The sequence below is a fragment of the Melopsittacus undulatus genome, chromosome 7 (assembly GCF_012275295.1).
Source record: "Melopsittacus undulatus isolate bMelUnd1 chromosome 7, bMelUnd1.mat.Z, whole genome shotgun sequence".
Classification (NCBI taxonomy): domain Eukaryota; kingdom Metazoa; phylum Chordata; class Aves; order Psittaciformes; family Psittaculidae; genus Melopsittacus; species Melopsittacus undulatus.
The window spans coordinates 17,499,152-17,518,493 of record NC_047533.1 but is presented as its reverse complement, the minus strand read 5'-3'; the positions used below and the strand labels follow the sequence as shown (position 1 = coordinate 17,518,493).

Sequence of the window (19,342 nt, the reverse complement as noted above, 5' to 3'; positions counted from 1 at the left end):
GATACCAGAAGGTTTCGGCTGACTTCTTTCTTATACTGTGCTATGAAAAGTAAAACTTATTTGCAGATAACCGTTCACCCAGAAAAATATTCTGGGCTAGTGCACTTCCACATTCAGTACCTATATGCTGTGACATCTCAAACACAGACAACTCAAAGTATTTCAAACAGAATTGAAAGAGAATAGGATGAGTCTACAGTGGTATTTTCATGGTGTGTACACTGTCCCAGTCTGCAGCATCTTACAGCTCGTTGACTTTCTGAGATAGAGATAAGTATCTCTGAATTTAAAAAATCTTTTTACCTTCTGAATATAAGGGTTGTTTTCTTGCTTGTTAACCAACTTTTGCCCAGATAGTACATGAATTCATTCAGTGAAAAATACCTTTCATAAAAAAAACTAATTAGCAATATGCATATCTGATTTTAACCTGCTAGAACAAACACCAAAATCCAGACGTTTACAATGTTCCTCATGAATTTCACTGTATCCATACTGAACAGGGATTATGTTGTTTATCTTTCAAATCACGCTATAAGCCAGAGGAGAAAAACTAAAAAAAAACCCTATAAAAAATTTGGTACCTCATGCACACTTGAGGCAACTGTAAGGTTACTTTATATTCTGAACACTACCATTTCTAGGTACTGATGTGTCCAGGCTACTGTCAGTCAAATTCTTAACACTGAAAGTTTTTTAACTATTATGCAAGATCAAGGATGATGGATGTGAAGACCCCTTGACTAGCTCAATGATTTATATTTTCTGCTTATAATAAATCTCAAAAATTACTTAGGATATCACATATTGTGTCCTAGCCTCATATGCTTTGTCAGACAGTATACTGTTGAACTCTGTATTGTATCCTGCTGAATGAAAAAAATTAACTTTTGCTACAGTTTTTGCCCAACTTGTCTGCAAAATGAATTGAGGCTCTTGGCATTGTATGTTCAAAAAAATACCTGTCTTTGTTTTGGCAAGGTGCTGAAAAAAAATCCGATGAGATGATGTAAATTCTCAACATTTTTAAAAAGCGGCACAGCTAAACTTACTGATTGCAAGTAGATTGATTTATTTTACAGCTGGTGAGAAGATTCTTACGTACTCACATGACCTACTGACTTCTGTAGCAACTATAAGTAGGCATTGCACCTGTAAAAGCAAATATTTCTTTCCAAAAGAACTACAGTTAACCCACTTGCCACGTAAACTCACAGTATTTTCCTTTTAGAATTATGCGCAATTATTAATCAAGTTAAAAAATACATATCCTTGTGTTTTGACTAAAGAAGTACAACTGCAATACAAACATCAAAAATCTTACCAGTGCTTATTCTCCTTTTCACTCTAACCATGTGGATGTATGAATAAATGCTACAATTGCTGTTCCAATTGTGATTATAAAACTTACATTTTGATTACAATATTACAGAAATGCAACAGGCACACTTAATCAAAGTTTTAGGCTAGGACATGTAAAAAAAGCTGTTTAATACAAAACAGTCTTCCCACAGCATACTGTGAATATAGCAAGCCATTGACTTTAGCAGTTACATGCACTCGGAGCAATGTCAAAAATGAAGAAATGAACACAGGTAAGAATACCTGCGAAGCTGCAGAGGAGGAATGCACCTGAAAATCAATTGTTTACTACCTAACACATATATGAAACCTTTTAGCGTGAAGCCACTGATCAGGAATACCAGACTGATGTGATTTTGATTTGCATTCTTCCAGCCTACCTAGTGAATAACTCATCCCATTTTTAAAGGAGATGGTGGTTGATCCCGAGGGAGGTGAAGCTTGACTCACATGTACCTGAAATAGCTGTTGTTGGAGAAATAGCAAACATCCATCTCATTGATGCTGTTACCTGTCATTTTATAAAGCTTGAACTGTCAATTGCTCTTGGGTATTAAGGTATCAAGCAAACCAGTATTTTGTCTAAGCAGATTATGTCTGTTCTTCCAGATGTGGATCATCCAGTTATTATTATTACATACCTTATTTTGGTTACTTATAATTTTAACCTCTATTGCTATACATACTATAGCTTGTTCTGTATGGAGAAATTTCTACCAAAAGTTTACCTATCATATGTACTGGATGAACACATATGTTAGATTATGAAGCTGCATTTCTTATACTTGTATTCTATCATCTTAACTCTATGGGTTTCCAAGATTTAAATATCGACTTTATGTCTGAATGCCCTAAAATATTTGAGCAATCCAATAGTTTGTAGAACTAATGATGGAAAAACCTTGGATTAAAGAGGAGTTAGCTGTGTTTTCAATAAATGGAGTTAATTAAGAAGTTTACCTCTCCTCACAGTTTTCCAGAGCTCAAATCTGATTGATTGATTAAAATAAAGATATAGGATGGCTGAGTAGAGTTAATTTCCAAGTGCTGATGTATTTTACATTTCCTTTTTCATGCATTTCAAGTCATGGTTTTATGAATTTAAGCTCTGTGTTCTCCTAGTGGTCAACTAGCTGTCAGAAAATATAGAAAAACTATAAACCAGATCAATGTAAACAATAGATCCTACTTATTCTCCAGTGTTGATGCTATAACTATCCTCCATTCCCAGAGAGATGATGATGGCAAGCAACATACCCTCTGTCTCAAAAATAGGAAAATGCTTTGACTTGTCTGTCAACTGATAGAAACAAATAATTAGACAATAACAAGTTGTTTTTTTTTGTATTTGGCTTCTCTCTGTGATAGAAGAGAAAGCATCACATTCTGTATTAATGTTTCTAACGGAGGACAGGACAACACCTAGGGGTGTCAAATTAGTTCCCTACTGGCACAGACACATCCTTTTCTGTTTGCAAGATAAAAGTAGAATATTTTTCACATTTTTACACCTACAGAGGTTCTTTGCTTGGATGCCTGGGTTAGGTAAACAGTAGGGAGGGACACACATAGAATCAAAATTCTATAATTTCAAAAGTAACAAAAGAATTAGTGAGTGGCCATTCAGTCTACTTTTGACTATAAGCCACATAGAAGAAAAATATGGATGTAAACCTGGCTTTTAGTCAACTATAGAGTAACTACTATTTAACCTACAAACTGAAAAAATATTATTGTTCTGCTAGGAATTCTTGAATCACTTGTACTTTCTCTTATACTCCTACCTGTATATTCTGGTGGACAAAGGCAAGTATAGTTATTAATTCCATCCACACAGGTAGAATTATTTTCACAGTCATTGTCTTCACAGTCATCAACATTTATTTCACAGTTTTCACCTTCGAATCCATCTGCACAAGTGCACCTGTAACACAAAACCAAAACTAACCACACTGACATTTTAGCTGGGAAGATCAGGCAACAAGTTTTGTAATTAATAGGTACAATAATTCATAACCATTATCCCATAAAGGAACACAGCAGATATGATGTAAAAAAACACCACACAGTAAATACTACCAAAATAAATTTAATATTTTAAATTACAGAAAATAGGCTTCTAAATTAAGGAGCTTCTTAAACCACTGAACAGTCCTTTTGAAAAGCATGCTAGCTTTATATTATAAGATTAGATTTTATTTCTTACGGAAAGTGATCCTTTTAATATTTTTAAACACATGGAAAAGATTATGGAATCAGGGATTAGTATGTAATAGTAGTATTCCAAGATCACTCAGTTAAATGCACCAATCTAAAACTTGGTTTAATGTCCTATGCACAATATATGAATGAATATATAAAAACAAAGGCTGTATGAAACTTCAAAGCAGTAATTATTTTTTTGTTTTTAAGTATGTCTATACAAAAAATACATCAAAATAGACAGCAAATGTAAAGGACCTCTGAAACACTATACATATATTTTCACATAAAATGCACTATCTATAATTTCTGCAGCTTTCATTACAAGATTGCTTTGATTTTCAAAATAAATAGTGTTTAGACAAACAAATGGAAAAGGTCAAATTCTGAGACATGACTATGTCAATTTAAATTCTATATGCATAGTATTAAGATGTATACACTTAAGTTTTAATAGAAAACTATTTGATCTTTGGGCAGAATTTGGATTAAAAATAAGAATAATGACATAATGAATTGCAGGATAATGAACTGCATCTTTTTGAAGTGTCATTTCTAACAAGCTTGAAGTGTAGATTATTAAATGACTAATAATTTCACATAAGAATGCAAAAGAACTTTATTTCATAATTCATGAAGTACATCTGGAGTAATTGTACTGTGTGATTAAATAACTCAAGATTAAAAATGCTCACAGCATGTTTATCTGCTGGCATAGTGAGTTTCAAATGAATCATTAATTTTCTGTTTCAATGGGATTTACATTTTATCATTTACATGCTGTCTGTTGAAGTAATACACACAACAACAGATGAATTGTGAGATTTTTTTCAGCAGGGATCTAGCTAGCTATTAATTAGCATAATGGAGTCAATACTGTGTTGTCTTGACCTGATATGCCTCCACTAATTACAATCATTTGTTATTGTTTTTAACAGTTTCAGAGCTTTAGAAGCTTTCCAAGGACAGCAACATGTTCTGAAAACTTCAGAAGCACTAAAAATCTACCTCTGTGGTGCACTCAGTCGCAAACACAGAGAATCCAAATATTAGCACCAAAATTATTTCAGCACATAAAACTCTTTAGATTTACATCTTGTTATTACAATTAAAAGCAACCTACCAGAAACCATCTTTTTCTCCTTCTTTCAAATGACAAGTTCCGCCATGGTGGCATGGGTTACTAATGCAAGCATGAATGGGAATATCACAGTCTTGACCCTATGCAGGGAAAAAAACGGTTATAATTTAAGAAGAACATACAGAAACTATTGTAAGGGAGCCAAATAAAACTCAAAGGTTGCTAAGAAGAAGGTTACATTTCAGTAAGCTTTTTCCTCTTCATTCAGTACCTACCTTGAAACCATATGGGCAAGTACATCTATAGAAGTCAACTGGATCATTGTTGCAGGTTCCATCATTTTTACATGGATTTGATAAACAGGGATTACACTTAGCAAGAATATTAACATCCACAGGCCCTTAAAAATACAAATTTAATAGTCAGAAACAAACAATGATTTATATTTGATAGGATATACTTGCCATTTTGCTTTAAATTTAAAATGAAATTTATGTTTTAGACTTTGTTCCAGGTTCCAATCCTCTGAAATCTGTACAGTTCTCTTCCATGATGATTACCTTTCCTTTATATTAACAAAATGACAAATAGAATTGCAGCTTTAAGCTCTTTAGGGGGTAAAAATTAAAAACTGCCTGTGAGAAAAAGAACTATCCAGTCTGCAGTCCTTCCCTAATGGTGTTACTGAAAACACTATTTTAAATATACTTTTAATTTACATTTTATTTGCAGGGTCAGAGATCGCAAAATGAACTGGTAAAATTACTTGTAAATTGGTTGAAGATCTGCAAACTGTAAATTACATTGTTCAAGCTATGTCACCATAAATAGCTCTATATTGTGCCTTGACCCCTTATGGAGTCAGTGACAGTCCTGTCCATTAGTGCATTAGCTGAGTCCACAAAAAATGCAGACTGTACCATGAACCTATGTGCAAATGAAGGCTGCAATCCATGCTGCAGTTTAGTTTTTATAGTAGTGATTATAATGACAGAGTTCAGAAATTAACATTGAAAATATCTTAAGTTTTAGAAGACAGACTTAGAGCTTTGGTCTACATGAATCTTAACCTCATATATAAATATTTTTTTAGATATTTAATTATCTTCCTGTTGTTTTCCAATTTTAATACAGCCTTTTCATGATGAATTTTCAAGTTAGGCACCATTAAATTTTATATTTTTTTTGGTCAAAAAACCAAAGAAATCACTGCTTATTTGTTAAAAATTAGAAATCACCTGTGTATAAATAATGTTTCTTTTTCATACACTGTGATAGAAAAAAGTTTGATAACTCTAAGAGAAAGTAGATGACTTGGTCAAAACCTATTAAAAGAATGATCATACATTCTCTATTATCTCCAGCTCTATTGCCTGATGACACTACTGCCTCCAGCTTGATTTCAGGTTTCACCTATGAAAAAAACTTTAGCTATCCATAAATTATTTGTACATTTCAAGGAATAATCAGTGATTTCTTCTAACTAGACACAGAGTCAAGACTCCTGAGACCTACTGATAGAATTGCACGATTGTTCCCTAACATGCTTTATTCAAAATGAGACAGACTGCAATGTTTTCTGAGCTAACAGGCATTGTTACTGAGATATAGGGCTTTGGGGGGTTTTAAACTTGGATATATTTACTTTCGTTTCTTATTTTTCTTTGCAAAAATAATCTCAGATAAATCACTGTAAAGGAATGGGCATGGAAGGAAGCCATGATTGTATGAATTCAGCAAGGGTTGTTAAACAAGGAGAGGTTGACATTTTATTTATTTGTGTGCTTGTTTATTTATTTATTTTTGAATCTGCAGTTGCTGGTACCCTTCTGTGTCACAGCTTGCAGCAAATACAGAGGCATGAACATGGTAATCTGTGATAAAATGCTAACTGCCAAAGCCACAATCTGTTGGGATCATTGACTACTCTTGCCTCCATTACCTTATTTTGTAAGAGAAATCTATACCTGATTAAAATGTCTGTCAGACCAGCAAACAGCAGAGGTGGAAGAGTTGAAACATAGACCATAGAATTAAAATCTAGAAAGTCCTGCCTGTGTACTCTAGAGTACTGCTGATTATTTCTAGAGTACATTAAGAGGTTCTGTGAAAAAAATAAAGTGCAAGAGGCACATATTTAAAAAACAAAAAAATTGAAGCACTGTGCTGTATCATGAAGTCTGTGCTTCCTTGCCTCAACTATTCTGAGCATTATATCCTCTTTTCTACTTCTAATGCAATAAAAAGCTAAATATTTGGCATGAATTAAAAAACATTCAGCAACTAATATTATTTTCTGAAACAGATTAGCAATCTTAATTTCACTTCCAAAACAGAGCAAGAAAATAGGTACCTAAGTCTCAATAAGATCATATATACCATTGTATCTGAATTTGTGCTGTTTATTTCAAACTGTTATTTATTAGAATAAAAAAATATTTTGATTTATTATTCTTCAGTTGCAAGATCAAAAAATTGAAAAACTTCAGGTATTTTTACTGAAGGCTAATGGAAAGCTAGTTCTGGCACTTATTTTCATTTGTACTATACTGTTCCTTTTCTCTTTAAAAGTGTTACAAGTCTTGCATATGAAAAATGATTGGGTTCATAACCTATTATTTAGTTTTTCATATTGTAGATATTGTTCAATAAGCTCTGGCTGGAAAAAAAAATCCTTAAAAAGAAAAAAAGAAAAAGCGGCATTCTTTAGTAAACAGTGAAAAGCTAACTGTATTTTATTGACACAGACACACGCACGTAGCTAACATTTTCAAAGAAAATCATGACACAAATATTTTCTTTTTACAGAAAACTTGCAAGAAAAACTTTCATCTCTGACATTTTATTACTCCTATTCTCTCTTGTATTTGGCCTCAAAATCAGTATCTACACTGATTCACTTACACTAAAGCTGCTAATGAAATCACCAATTTTAGTACAATACAGTGGAAACAATCATTTCAGTCAGACAACTTTCAGAACTCAAACACAATCTTTTAAAATAAGAAAACTGTTCACATAATATGATAAATATCATGAAGACTCAGCTGTAAATTCATCAAAGGGGAAAACACACAGTAAACATGCATGTCTTAGGAACGAGGATTGCTTGAGGTACACAAAAGGAAGGTCAGAAGGTCTGCTCTTAATCAGATCACCCATTCCAGGTCTACTTATAACCTTACCTGGTATCAGAAAACCACAAGGCCCTGGAATCTCTAGAGGCAGGGCATGGATGATAAAGAGGTAAAAGATCGAGAATCTGTTAGAGGCCACATAAAGGAGGAGAAAAAACCCACCCGTAAATGTAGAAAAACAACCGAAAGACGAAAATACTAATGGATGATTCCTGAAGTAAAAGAACTGATAAAATTAGTAAGGTACAATGATTTTATGGAGCTGTAGGACTGAGGTGAGACTTAATTTTAAAATGCTTATTTTCACTGGGAACTATTAATTATGTAAATAAAATTCAAGCACCCATTTCAGTTTCAACTGAATCAAGAGATACTAGTAAGAGGGAATGACTCACTACTCTCTTCCTGTAAATATATACACGATAGCTGACCATCAACAGATATTCTGAAGAGTCCTCTCCCACCTAGCCTAAAATTTTGGTCCTAATAGGAGTATAACATCTTCCTAATTTCTATTCAACAGTTCATTTTTAAGCAAAAGATAAAATTACTTCTGTTTGAGAAATAGACATATAATGTCTTACAGGACCATCATGTCATTGAAAAGCTACTGATTTGTAATCAGTAATTATGAGCATCTTCACAGGACAGAGGCAGGAAAATGATTTTCTCTCAAAGGTACCCATTATATCTGATACCCATGCCTGGAAGTGAAACAAATACAGTTCTTACCCTGCAAAATAATATAAATGATATTTTCTGATGGGCAAGAGGGAGTAAGATACACTTTCTGGATTGTCTGGCAGAAACATAACAATGACCGTAGAGAGGGGTGATATAGCGTTTAAAACTGACAGAGCTGGAAAATAACCAAGCAGGTCCCACATGTTCATGCAAACATTCTTTCACTTATATTCCTACAACAGTGTGCAATTAGAGTGTATCTGCAATAACCTTCAGTGGATGCTTGCAGCAAAAAAGAACAGATTGTCCAGCAAATGTCCTATCTAAAATCAGACTAAGAGACTTTGCAACAGATGAGTGTCATATTCAGTGAACACTGGCATGATCTCAGAGATGTACTTTTGAAAAACTGCAAGAAGGACTTGGAGGGAGACAGAATTCATTGGCATCACAAGCAACGAAATGGGTTCCAGTGGTTTTTGTTTAGAAAAATGCTTTTTGACAGAAAGCCAAAGGAAAGAAATAAGATGAACATGCAGTAAAGAACAACTTCAGATGACACAAACTCCAACAAAGTCCCAATGGCTTTTTTAAGGAAGAAATTACTAAGGGATTAAGCTTAACAGATGTGTAAGTTAAAATAGCTTGAAGAGTACCTAGACTGTGAGAATAAATTACTTCTACGAGATCATATTCATCTGATGCCTCAGAAATCACTATGAGCTTAGTAATGACTTACAACTATAAGTACACATAAATTTGGTTTATTTAGTATTTGCTTGTTTAGTTTTTGCTTGGTTTCTTTTTTTTTTTTTTAGAATTTCAATGTTTCTAAATCAGGACCATGAAAAATGAAACTACAGCAGAACTTTTCTGTGTTTTAAAAATATTTAAGAAGGAAGAAATGGATGGAATAGAAGATTAAACAATAAAACAAAACAAGTTCTCTCTCCATGTGAGTAAAAAAGGTACTTTCCTAAGTAAGGTTCAGAAAGAGAACCTAGGAATTCACAGACAATACTATAAGTCGTGATATAATTGCCAGCATCATTGGTACAGACATGGAGATAAATGCTCTTTGTCCAAATTCTGAGAAACCTCTCAAACATTTTAGACTGAGACTTCTATAGTGGTATCACATCCTTTTATCTAAAGGATTTTTTTGGGGAGTCTTTTAAACTTTTTTCTGCAATACCAGAGGAAGCACTATGAACACATTGGTGCAATTAATTGCAGACTGAAAGGATTATGGATGTATTTACAGTTCTTACTGTAAACAGACTGAAGGAAAAGGACATTCTTTGGCTAAAGGGAGTATAGATGTTTAAACTGTAGTTCATGACTAAGACAGTACCAAGTACCTGTGCACATCCATGTACTGAGAAATACTGTACTGCTAGTCCAGTCTTTTACTCCACTTATTTAAAAAGCAATAGGCATTGAAGTCTTTGAAATAAGTAGAGTTTCTGAATGGAAACAATGGCTACATCCCTAAATATGAGGAAGAATTCTGACAACGGTGACTGAAAATGCTATAATAAGTGCATTTACAGCACACAGGACTCTTTATTTCACAGCTCAACTATTTGTAAAAATTCAAAATATACACTTCAAAGAGAAACAGTACAACAGTACCTTGGCAAGTGAATTTTTTAGAAGGAGTTGTGAGAAGAAGTTTATCTGCCATTTCTCCGGGACCAGCACAACGTGCAATACCAGGCTCTTTGTATTCCGATTTTACCCAGTCAGATAGCCACTGCATGTTACAGTCACAATAAAGAGGATTTGCTCCAATAGCCCTGTGGAAAACAGACAAATTAAAAGGTAATAAAGTTTTAAATGGTTGCTTTTAAAAAGAGAAGCCACAAAATAGGTTGCAAAAAACCCTTTCAAACCACAGATCTGCCCTCCATCCATGAAATGGACCATAAGAGCATGAAGTGTCTGGATTTGGGTTCTAAATCAAGAAGTGTTAGTTTTAGCAGTAAACCTGGTCCAGAAAACTAGCTATTTTTAGCTGCATTATGTGTGAACTTTGGACAGTTAATAATAACTAGCTCTGTTTCACTATTGGTATTTAATGGCCAAGATCTGCATAAGCAGAATGAAACTGATACTGGGAAATTAAGTTAGCAAGAATAAAGTATTCCTTCCAAAGCAGCCAAGGCAACCCCACAGAGTTCCACACTGATATTTTTCCTTTTCAGTTTATGGCTCCCAGGCTGGTGCAAGCCATCTGTTTCTAGGCTTCCAAATTTGATTTAATTATTTCCTCTTTGGAGCTCTCTCACTGAAATCACAGCTATATGCAGAATTCTGTAAGAGGTCTCTGCTGTGTAAGTAAATAAAACTACATTATCCTAGCTTTCTGGTAGTTACATAAGAATTGCCTCATTATGAATGCAAATCAATTTATTTAAATAAATAAAATTTTAAAAAATTAAAAATAATTCAGCTGAAGATTTTGAGAATTGTGTAAAGGCTTTTTAAATGTTTATTTTCTCTGCTAGAAACTATACTCTTAAAACTGACTATGACGTGTAAATTTGGAGGATAGAAGAATTGTGCCTTTCTATAAAATTGTATTCATATTGCTTTTCAGAAATGCAATAATCATGTAACATTCAACAGATAATCATGACATGTGCACAAACTGTCAAATGGCAGTATTGGAACATTCTCCTTCTCCAGATGTTTCAGTACTTTTATTTAGATTTTTCCATGACTTTGGATCAATGGGTCTTCCAGTGATAGAAGAAAATCCTTGGCAGGCAAAGACAGTAGAAACTACCACTGCTGAAACACTCTCTTTTGCTACCTCTCTCAATTAGTGCTACCTGCTTCCACTTGAACACAAAAAGACCATATATACTTGTTCAGTCAGGCTTAAGTCAGAGCAGTAACAAAAATCAGACGTAGCGATAGGGAACTTCCCATGCAAGGAGAAACACCAGGAATTTGTCCACTCCATATATGCAAGAGTGAATGTCAGCCTGAACAGATAGCACAATTGCTCTGTTGAAATCAAAATGTTAGCAAGGATAACTGGTAGACTTTTGGGGAAAAAAAAAAAAACAGGAACAATAATAAAATCTATCTATTTTTTACTGATATTTCATGCAGATAAGCTAGTTTAACAATGACATTTGAATAAATTATCAATTACTTAAAATTTAATCAGTATCATTAAGTTTCTGAGAAACGGTAAATTAAATGTAAATGTCCAATACTGAACCAGAAACAGATAATTAAGTTTTTAACAACTGCAGCTGTTCAGAAACATAAACCCCAGTTATATATAAAGGCACTAGTCAACTACTCAGTTGCAAGCAAGGATTTAATAACTATTCATAAACACATTGAGGTTTACAGGTAGGTAACTTTTTCTAATCTAAGTTTCCTACTGAAAATTAAAATCACAACAAGTATTGCCTAAAATTGTGTTCTGAAAGCAGATGTCCATGTATTTAATGTCAATTTAACAGACAACAACACAGAACCATAGAATAATTTAGGGCACTCTGGAGGTCATCTAATCTCACCCTCTGTGCAAAACAGCGCTCACTTCAAAGTTGCTCAGGGCTCTGTCTAGCTGAGCTCTGAAAATACCCAAGGACGAAGATTCTTCCTCTCCTTTGGGCAACCTGTTCCAAAGCTGAACACCCTCACAGTGAAGAATTTTTATTTATGTTCAGTCAAATTTCCCTTGTTGCTGCTTGTGACTGTTGACTCCTATTCTTCACTGTGTATGTCTGAGAAAAATCTGTCTCCATCATTGCTGTAATCCACCTAAAGTTGTAATCCAGCCTTAAAGACTATTAGGTCCCTCCTTGGCATCTCACCACAGCTCAGCTCATCCTCCCACCTTCCAGCCTTGCTTACCCCTGACCTGGATTTGCTGATTCATACACATTTGCTTTGTACTTGAAAAACTGAACACATATTCCAGACATGGCTGTAGGAGAGCCAAACAGAAGAGAGTGACCACTATGCTCAACCACCTGGCTTTCTTTCTAATTCACCACAGAGAATCTTTAGCTTTCACTGCCATAATGGCACAGAGCAGACATATTCAGTTTGCTGCACACCAGGAGGCCCAGGATTTTCCTGCTGAGCTGCTACCTCTCTGGTCAGTCCCCAGGCTGTACTAATGCACTAGCTCATTCCAGGGCAGTCCTTTGCATTTTGTCTTTGTTCAAATACATGAAATTTGCTAAACATAACAAAAAATATGAATACTCACAGGTGTGATAATGCTGAAAGATCATTAAAAGCTCCTTCAGGAACAACAGAAATATCATTGCCATGTAAAGACCTTAAAAAGAAAATAAACAGAATAAATATATATGCATAAAAATCAGCCAGTTAAATTTGAAATTTTCATCTATGAACAGTTTTCAACTTTTTTTTTTTTTCTTCCAGTTCCTTACTGTTTTGATCTGTTTGTTTTGTATGGCTGGTTTGTTTTTTTTTTAAGCTCTGACAGCCTACACATCATTTAATTTGTTCATCCTGAATTTTAAGAAATGTTAATAATGTGATTATTTTAAAATAGAATGAATAAAGCTGAGTAAAAGTAGGTACATTTCTGCAAAGTACAGACTAGATTCAGGGATAGCAGACAAGTTATATTTCTGACAATTTCAGCAATTCCTGAAATCCCTTTCAGGGGGGATTATGTTCATACTTTTTAAAAATCTTTAATGGATTAATGGAAAATACAGGCATTGACTGTTCATTAATGAAAACATTATGGTTATTGCCCTAATCTGATGGTAAAATTAAAGAACTAAAGACCTTACTAAGCATCAATACTGGGAATAGTGTTCTCCTTCCTGTACCAAACCTGCAAAGAATATCTTTCCTTTTCTATAAATTCATTCACTCGTGAGACCTCATTTGGAGTATTGTGTGCAGTTCTGGTGTCAACATAAAAAGGACATGAAACTGTTGGAACAAGTCCAGAGAAGGGCCACAAGGATGATCAGGGGACTGGAGCCCCTCCTGTATGAAGACAGGCTGAGAAAGTTGGGGCTGTTGAGCCTGGAGAAGGCTGCGTGGAGACCTCACAGCAGCCTTCCAGTATCTGAAGGGGAGCTACAAGGATGGTGGGAGGGACTGTTCATTAGGGACTGTAGTGATAGGACAAGGGGTAATGGTTTGAAACTTAAAGAGGGGAAGTTTTGATTGGATATAAGGAGGAAGTTCTTTACTATAAGGGTGGTGAGGCACTGGAATGGGCTGCTCAAGAAAGCGGTGAATGCTCCATCCCTGGTGGTGTCAAGTCCAGGCTGCACAGAGCCTTGGGTGACATGGTTTAGTGTGAGGTGTCCCTGCCCATGGCAGGGGGGTTGGAACTAGATGATCTTAAGGTCCTTTCCAACCCTAACTATTCTATGATTCTACGATTCTATGATCTTAAAATCTTTTCCAACACTAACTATTCTATGCTTCTATGATTCTATGTATATCTAACATAATACATGTAGAATTATGGTTCTTGAAATTATTCATATTTATATAAAATAATTGAAGTTATGTGAGCACACTTAAATAATGTCATGCTTGAGACATTTAATCCACCTAGGCTATTAAATGGTTATACTTAAATAGAGGCAAAAATTATGTGTTTGGTTGGGGGCTTTTGAGAAAGAATTTTGCGGGTTTTTTTACTTAATGACAAACTGAAGCTGTAAACTAGACTGATTGTTTTGTATTTTCTTTTGTCCCTTTCTGTGCCCTTACAACCCTGTTTTTCTTGGAGGTAAAGTAGAAAGTTTTCTTGGAATCAAAACTTAATACTATTGATTTTTGATAATTCACCTTGATGTAATGGTTTTGGAAATACTCCCATATTAAATAGAACAAGAAAGAAAGAAATTTGCTATTGGAATAAAATTATTCAAAATTCAACTGCAAAACCCTCTCATATATATTGAATTTATGCATCTGGTATTTCTGTTAGACTTTAATGCTTATAACAAGGGAGAACAGAACACAAAAAAGAAATACAGCCAATATTGAAAAGCAGAAAAGTACAAAGGGTAAGCCTGGAAAAGTAGCAATGGTTAAAAAATAGTACTTACAACAATCTGAGTGATTTCAATCCATCAAAAGCCCGTGCAGGGATACACCTCAGGCGGTTGTAACTAAGAATTCTGGAAATATGTAAAATACTGTCAGCAAGTATATCAGACATTCAATAAACAATGCAGAGCGTGATGGAAACCAGCTTTTGCACACATAGCTAGTTAGGAAACAAGTTTACAGCCTCCAAAACAAGCAAGCTTTAATACGGACTAAATGCCCTTTCTTTCCAAGACAAAAAAAAAACCCAAACAAAAACAAAACTAAAAAACAAACAAACAAAACAACCAAAAAATAAACCATCAAAACCAAAAAACTAACAAAAAACAATACACTGTAATGCTTCTGAAGAGTCACCCTTACAGGTTTAAACTTACAAGGTGAGCAGCTGAGTCATGTTGCTGAAGCTCTGATTAGAAAGAGTGCTGATTCTGTTGTTACTTAAATCTCTATAAAAATAAATGCAGAAATTCAGACCATAAAATGACTGCCTCAGTCCTGAAAAACTGTAAGTTAAACTGACAGACACATTATTTTTATTAGTAGAAGCTGTATCATTGTTATCAATATTTAAAGCAGCACATATTTTTATTTTACATGCCCAGCAAGTGTTTAGCTTGATCAATTAAAAGCATTTTCATTTTAACACAGATGAAAAAGCAGCACAATGCATTCTTGTACAACAGCAATGTCCATCATGCTACTGGAGTTAATAATGCAATCCTACATCAATCCAAGTATAGAAATGAAAGTGATGTCTTAAAGTAGAAATCATTCTATTTGTGTCCCTAATGACACCTAAGTAAATATCACATAATGTTGTACTCAACACTGATATGCAGAAGACATCAAAGCCCAGAGCTATTATTATAAAGACTACTACCTCAGATTTATAGAGAAAGCCTTAAAATCTTTCTTGTTTTTCGGTATTCTAATGAACAGAATCTTAACCATAAGTATGATAGAAGCTAGAGTGGTATGTTGGTAGCTTCAAAGCTTTGAAGAAGCTGTATTAAATGTGGATACTGCTTGTTCTTCATTCTCACATTGTGCTTTAATTTTGTTTTTATGTCTACCATTTCACTATTGTTTACTGTATTCTGTGGTGCAATACAGCATTGGTTTCTGAGGAGACCTTGGTATTTTAACTTCAGAGTACTGTTAAACAGCTATGCAAGATACATACTTCTTTTAAAATTTCATGAAAGCCTGTAAGACAACTGACTTATAATAATAAACATATTGGGCAAGTATAACAGAGCAATCTATTCAAAAGAGAAAGAAAAAGTTAGAAATAAACAAATTCCTTTGTTAATCTGAAACTCTGGAGATTTTCATGTAATTTCTTGTTTGGCCACAGAAGAACTATGCATATGCATAATACTGTGGTTGGAAAACCAGCTGAGGAACATTCTCAACTTTGTTAACAGCAGTTTGAGGATACCTTCAGAAGAGACTACAGTAATGTGCCCCACAGGTCTGATAAATTGAGGCTGTTAATACTGGGTCTTATTTAGGGTTTTTTACTGCTGTTTTTTTTTTAAATTTATTGTTTACCTATAATATATTGTATTACATTTGTCTGCTAACTAGTTTGTGTGTATTTTCTGATTAAGAAATAAAGCTATCTGATTTCTGGCTGTCATAAATATACCATGAGTACCTAATCTCTGTGATGGAAGCCTTGTCACTATGCTTCATCTTCAGACATATATCTAGTTTCCACTGATACTGTTACTGCACACAGTCCACTCAACACACTTGCTTTTTTTGCTGAGGTTCCAAAGTTCGTATTTTCTATGTGCTACAAGTTACAACTCCCAAAACAATCCACCAAGATTTCCTATAGATTCTACACTGTATACATTTGAGAATATTGCAAAGCTTTTTTTCCAAATGTTATTTGCAAAATACAAAAGTTGGAATGGTTGGAAATGGTTGGAAATGGTTGGAAACTTGTTTTTTCTAAATTTGTGACCATGACCACTTTTGTCTAGCATGAGGTAAATAAAGGAAATCAAGATCTTGGATTTGAATGCCAAACCATTTTCAATTTTTGCAGCAAAGCTCTAAACCCAGTCAAAAAGAAATTTAAGGGATTCTGTTACTTCCATCCACTTTTTATTCTGATTATAATGAAACCACAAACTACTTTCAGAATGTTACACAGTTCAACCTCAGCTGGTATAAATTTTTATAGTCCTAACAAAACCCATGGAATTACAGCCACTTACATTGACATTCTTCCTGTTTCTCTTGCTGTACTCTTGCAAGGTACATAAAGAGGTAATAAATTTTAGAGTAGCTAGTGATTTGCCTCAAATCACAGAGTGAGTCAGCAACAGAGTTGGGAATAAGGCATTCTAGACAAGCTCTTTTCTTCAGTCATTAAACCATGTAGTGTTGGACTTTTCATCAGGGACTGCAGCGACAGGACAAGGGGTAATGGGTTCAAACTTAAACAGGGGAAGTTCAAGTTAGAAGGAAGCTCTTTACTGTGAGGGTGGTGAGGCATTGGAACAGCTTGCCCAAAGAAGTGGTGAATGCTCCATCGCTGACAGTGTTTAAGACTACATCAGACAGAGCCTTGGGCAACATTGTCCAGGGTGAGGTTTCCTTGCCTATGGCAGACGGGTTGGAACTAGATGATCTCAAGGTCCTTTCCAACCCTAACTATTCTATGGTTCTACGACCAAGTGCATTGTAAATAAGATATGGTAAGTAGAATAAAATATTCTCCGCTATAAATTGTGGTTAGGTACAATTTTTGCTGGGATATTTTTTATTTTTTCCATTATAACTAAAAACAGGTATAATGAATTAGGATACTTTGTTTCGTTTTTCATTCCAGTAGAGACTGTTACTCTTAAACTACTTACATGAGTGTTAAGTGCTTGTAGTAAGAAAGCTCTTTTGGAACAAGGGTAAACTGATTTCCATCCAAATAACTGAAATAGAAAAATAAAACATAAACCATAAGTTTTTCATTAAAGCAGAAGCATCTTCATGCACTAATTTTATAATCCAACAGCAAAGTTAATAACAAATTAATGCATACTATCTCTTTTTCATAATAAACCTTTCTTAAAAATGCTGGGTTTTAGACACAAGTGAGGACCTGTAGCCTTAGATCCAAATGCTATTGTATCAGACATTAATATTATGAAGAAGCAGTAATACCAGCCAACTCTTACACAGTACTTTCTATTATTTCATAAAGACTGCAAAATGAGGCCTTTATCATAGCTGTTTCACACCCTCCCCACAGGTGAAAAGTAAATCTGACTTCTGAAAGTAACTTTAAGTGTGGATTTTGAGCTACTGTAAATAGGAACAGACCCTGACATTGCAGAGTTAGTCCTTTACAGTAGAAACAGCAAGGGCTGGTCCCACCTCTAACACCAAATTAATTTATTATGCCTGCAGTTCAGTTCACCTGCCCTAATTTCTCCCTGTTTCATGATATATCAGGCATGACATACTACAAGCCTGATCCTATGGAGTATGTTAGGGACTAAAGACAGTAATCAATTACCCTTCACTAGAAATGTTGAGATACATTTTTTTTCCTCTTAGGTTTACAGCTTCTGTATTACAGTGCTTGCTGTTCTTCCATGATCATAATTATCAATAACAGGCTTGTTCCTCCTTAGAGTTAACAGGTACAGTCACCAAACTGCATTGACACCTGAGTTACAGGGAAAGGAAGTCATCGAGCCTTGCCTAAAAAGCTTTCAGTGTGCAGCTAGTTATTGCAAAGTGCAAGTGGAGGGGCTCTTCCAGGGCAAGTACATTAGAGATGACAAGAAAGTAGTGAATTCACCTGATTCTCTGAAACAGACTGCATCTGAAGCAGGAAGTGTCAGGAGGATTAAAAGTCTCTAGTTTCTAAACTGGGGCAAATGATTTGATGGCAGTATTGTGGTGGCATTACTTGTGTCTCCTAGAAACCAAATAAAACCTGCACCCTTATTATTCCTATACAAAGAAGATATTTTAGCCATCCAAATACTCGGAACATACTTAAGAACAACCTTTGTCAGAGACATTCTTATGTTAGTTATGATTTTAATGTTTCTAAGTATGCTGCAGCACCTTTAGAAACTTTTGTCTTCACTAAATGGATGGGCTGAAACAGAGTTAAACCAGTTAAACTTGTATCCTTATATCTACATCTTTTTTTTTTCTTCCTTGGATCTTGCCTTCTGTAGGGCTGTTTGCTGAAACCAAACATGTCTCAACAAGTTTTATGCTTACACTATGTTAATGGCATTACATAATTGGTGGTGAAGAGAGCATGGGCTTGTATACTTCATTGTTAAAAAAGAAACCAACAACATTTTAACTTTTTGAAAATGAGTTAGTATTCTGAGAAAATTCTTCCATTGACAGATAAATTAGGATATATTGCTTTAGTGTCATTAGAACTAAAGTAGTACAAGCATCCACTTGTCTGATAAAAATTCCTCCTTGTTCAAATGAAGCAACTATTAAGATATTTTATAAAACACATGAAGAGTATGTCTTAGAAGGGTTATGCATGCTAATGAACAAGAAGAATCAATCAGTATGCAACTGCTAACAGGAACCACCTCCATTATCCTTTTGAAAAATATGCTAAATTGCATGCTTAGACACTAATTAAAGCATACAAAACTGTACACAAGTGAGTTTTCAGTCACAGACAGGGTTCCACTTGCAATTCCAAAAGTACCTCTCCTTAGCTATTTAATTTTATATTGCACTGATGCCCTTAAATTTCTTAGACCAGACCATATTTAATTCAGTC

At 34.6% G+C, this 19,342-nt stretch overlaps 1 protein-coding gene across 3 annotated transcripts in view; it reads right to left on the bottom strand.

The window, feature by feature from the left end:
• Nucleotides 1-19,342, bottom strand: part of SLIT2 (slit guidance ligand 2) — a 262,240-nt gene that overhangs the window by 28,568 nt on the left and 214,330 nt on the right. For 2 of the 3 annotated variants that reach the window (XM_005148463.3, XM_005148464.3), the window contains 8 exons: nucleotides 17,433-17,501; nucleotides 14,931-15,002; nucleotides 14,553-14,624; nucleotides 12,710-12,781; nucleotides 10,102-10,265; nucleotides 4,921-5,045; nucleotides 4,688-4,785; nucleotides 3,147-3,286 (listed from right to left, as the gene is read on the bottom strand). In XM_005148463.3, the coding sequence (XP_005148520.1) occupies nucleotides 3,147-3,286; nucleotides 4,688-4,785; nucleotides 4,921-5,045; nucleotides 10,102-10,265; nucleotides 12,710-12,781; nucleotides 14,553-14,624; nucleotides 14,931-15,002; nucleotides 17,433-17,501 (812 nt within the window). The remainder of the gene's footprint in view (nucleotides 1-3,146; nucleotides 3,287-4,687; nucleotides 4,786-4,920; nucleotides 5,046-10,101; nucleotides 10,266-12,709; nucleotides 12,782-14,552; nucleotides 14,625-14,930; nucleotides 15,003-17,432; nucleotides 17,502-19,342) is intronic. The other variant, XM_031048373.2, reaches the window with a different exon arrangement.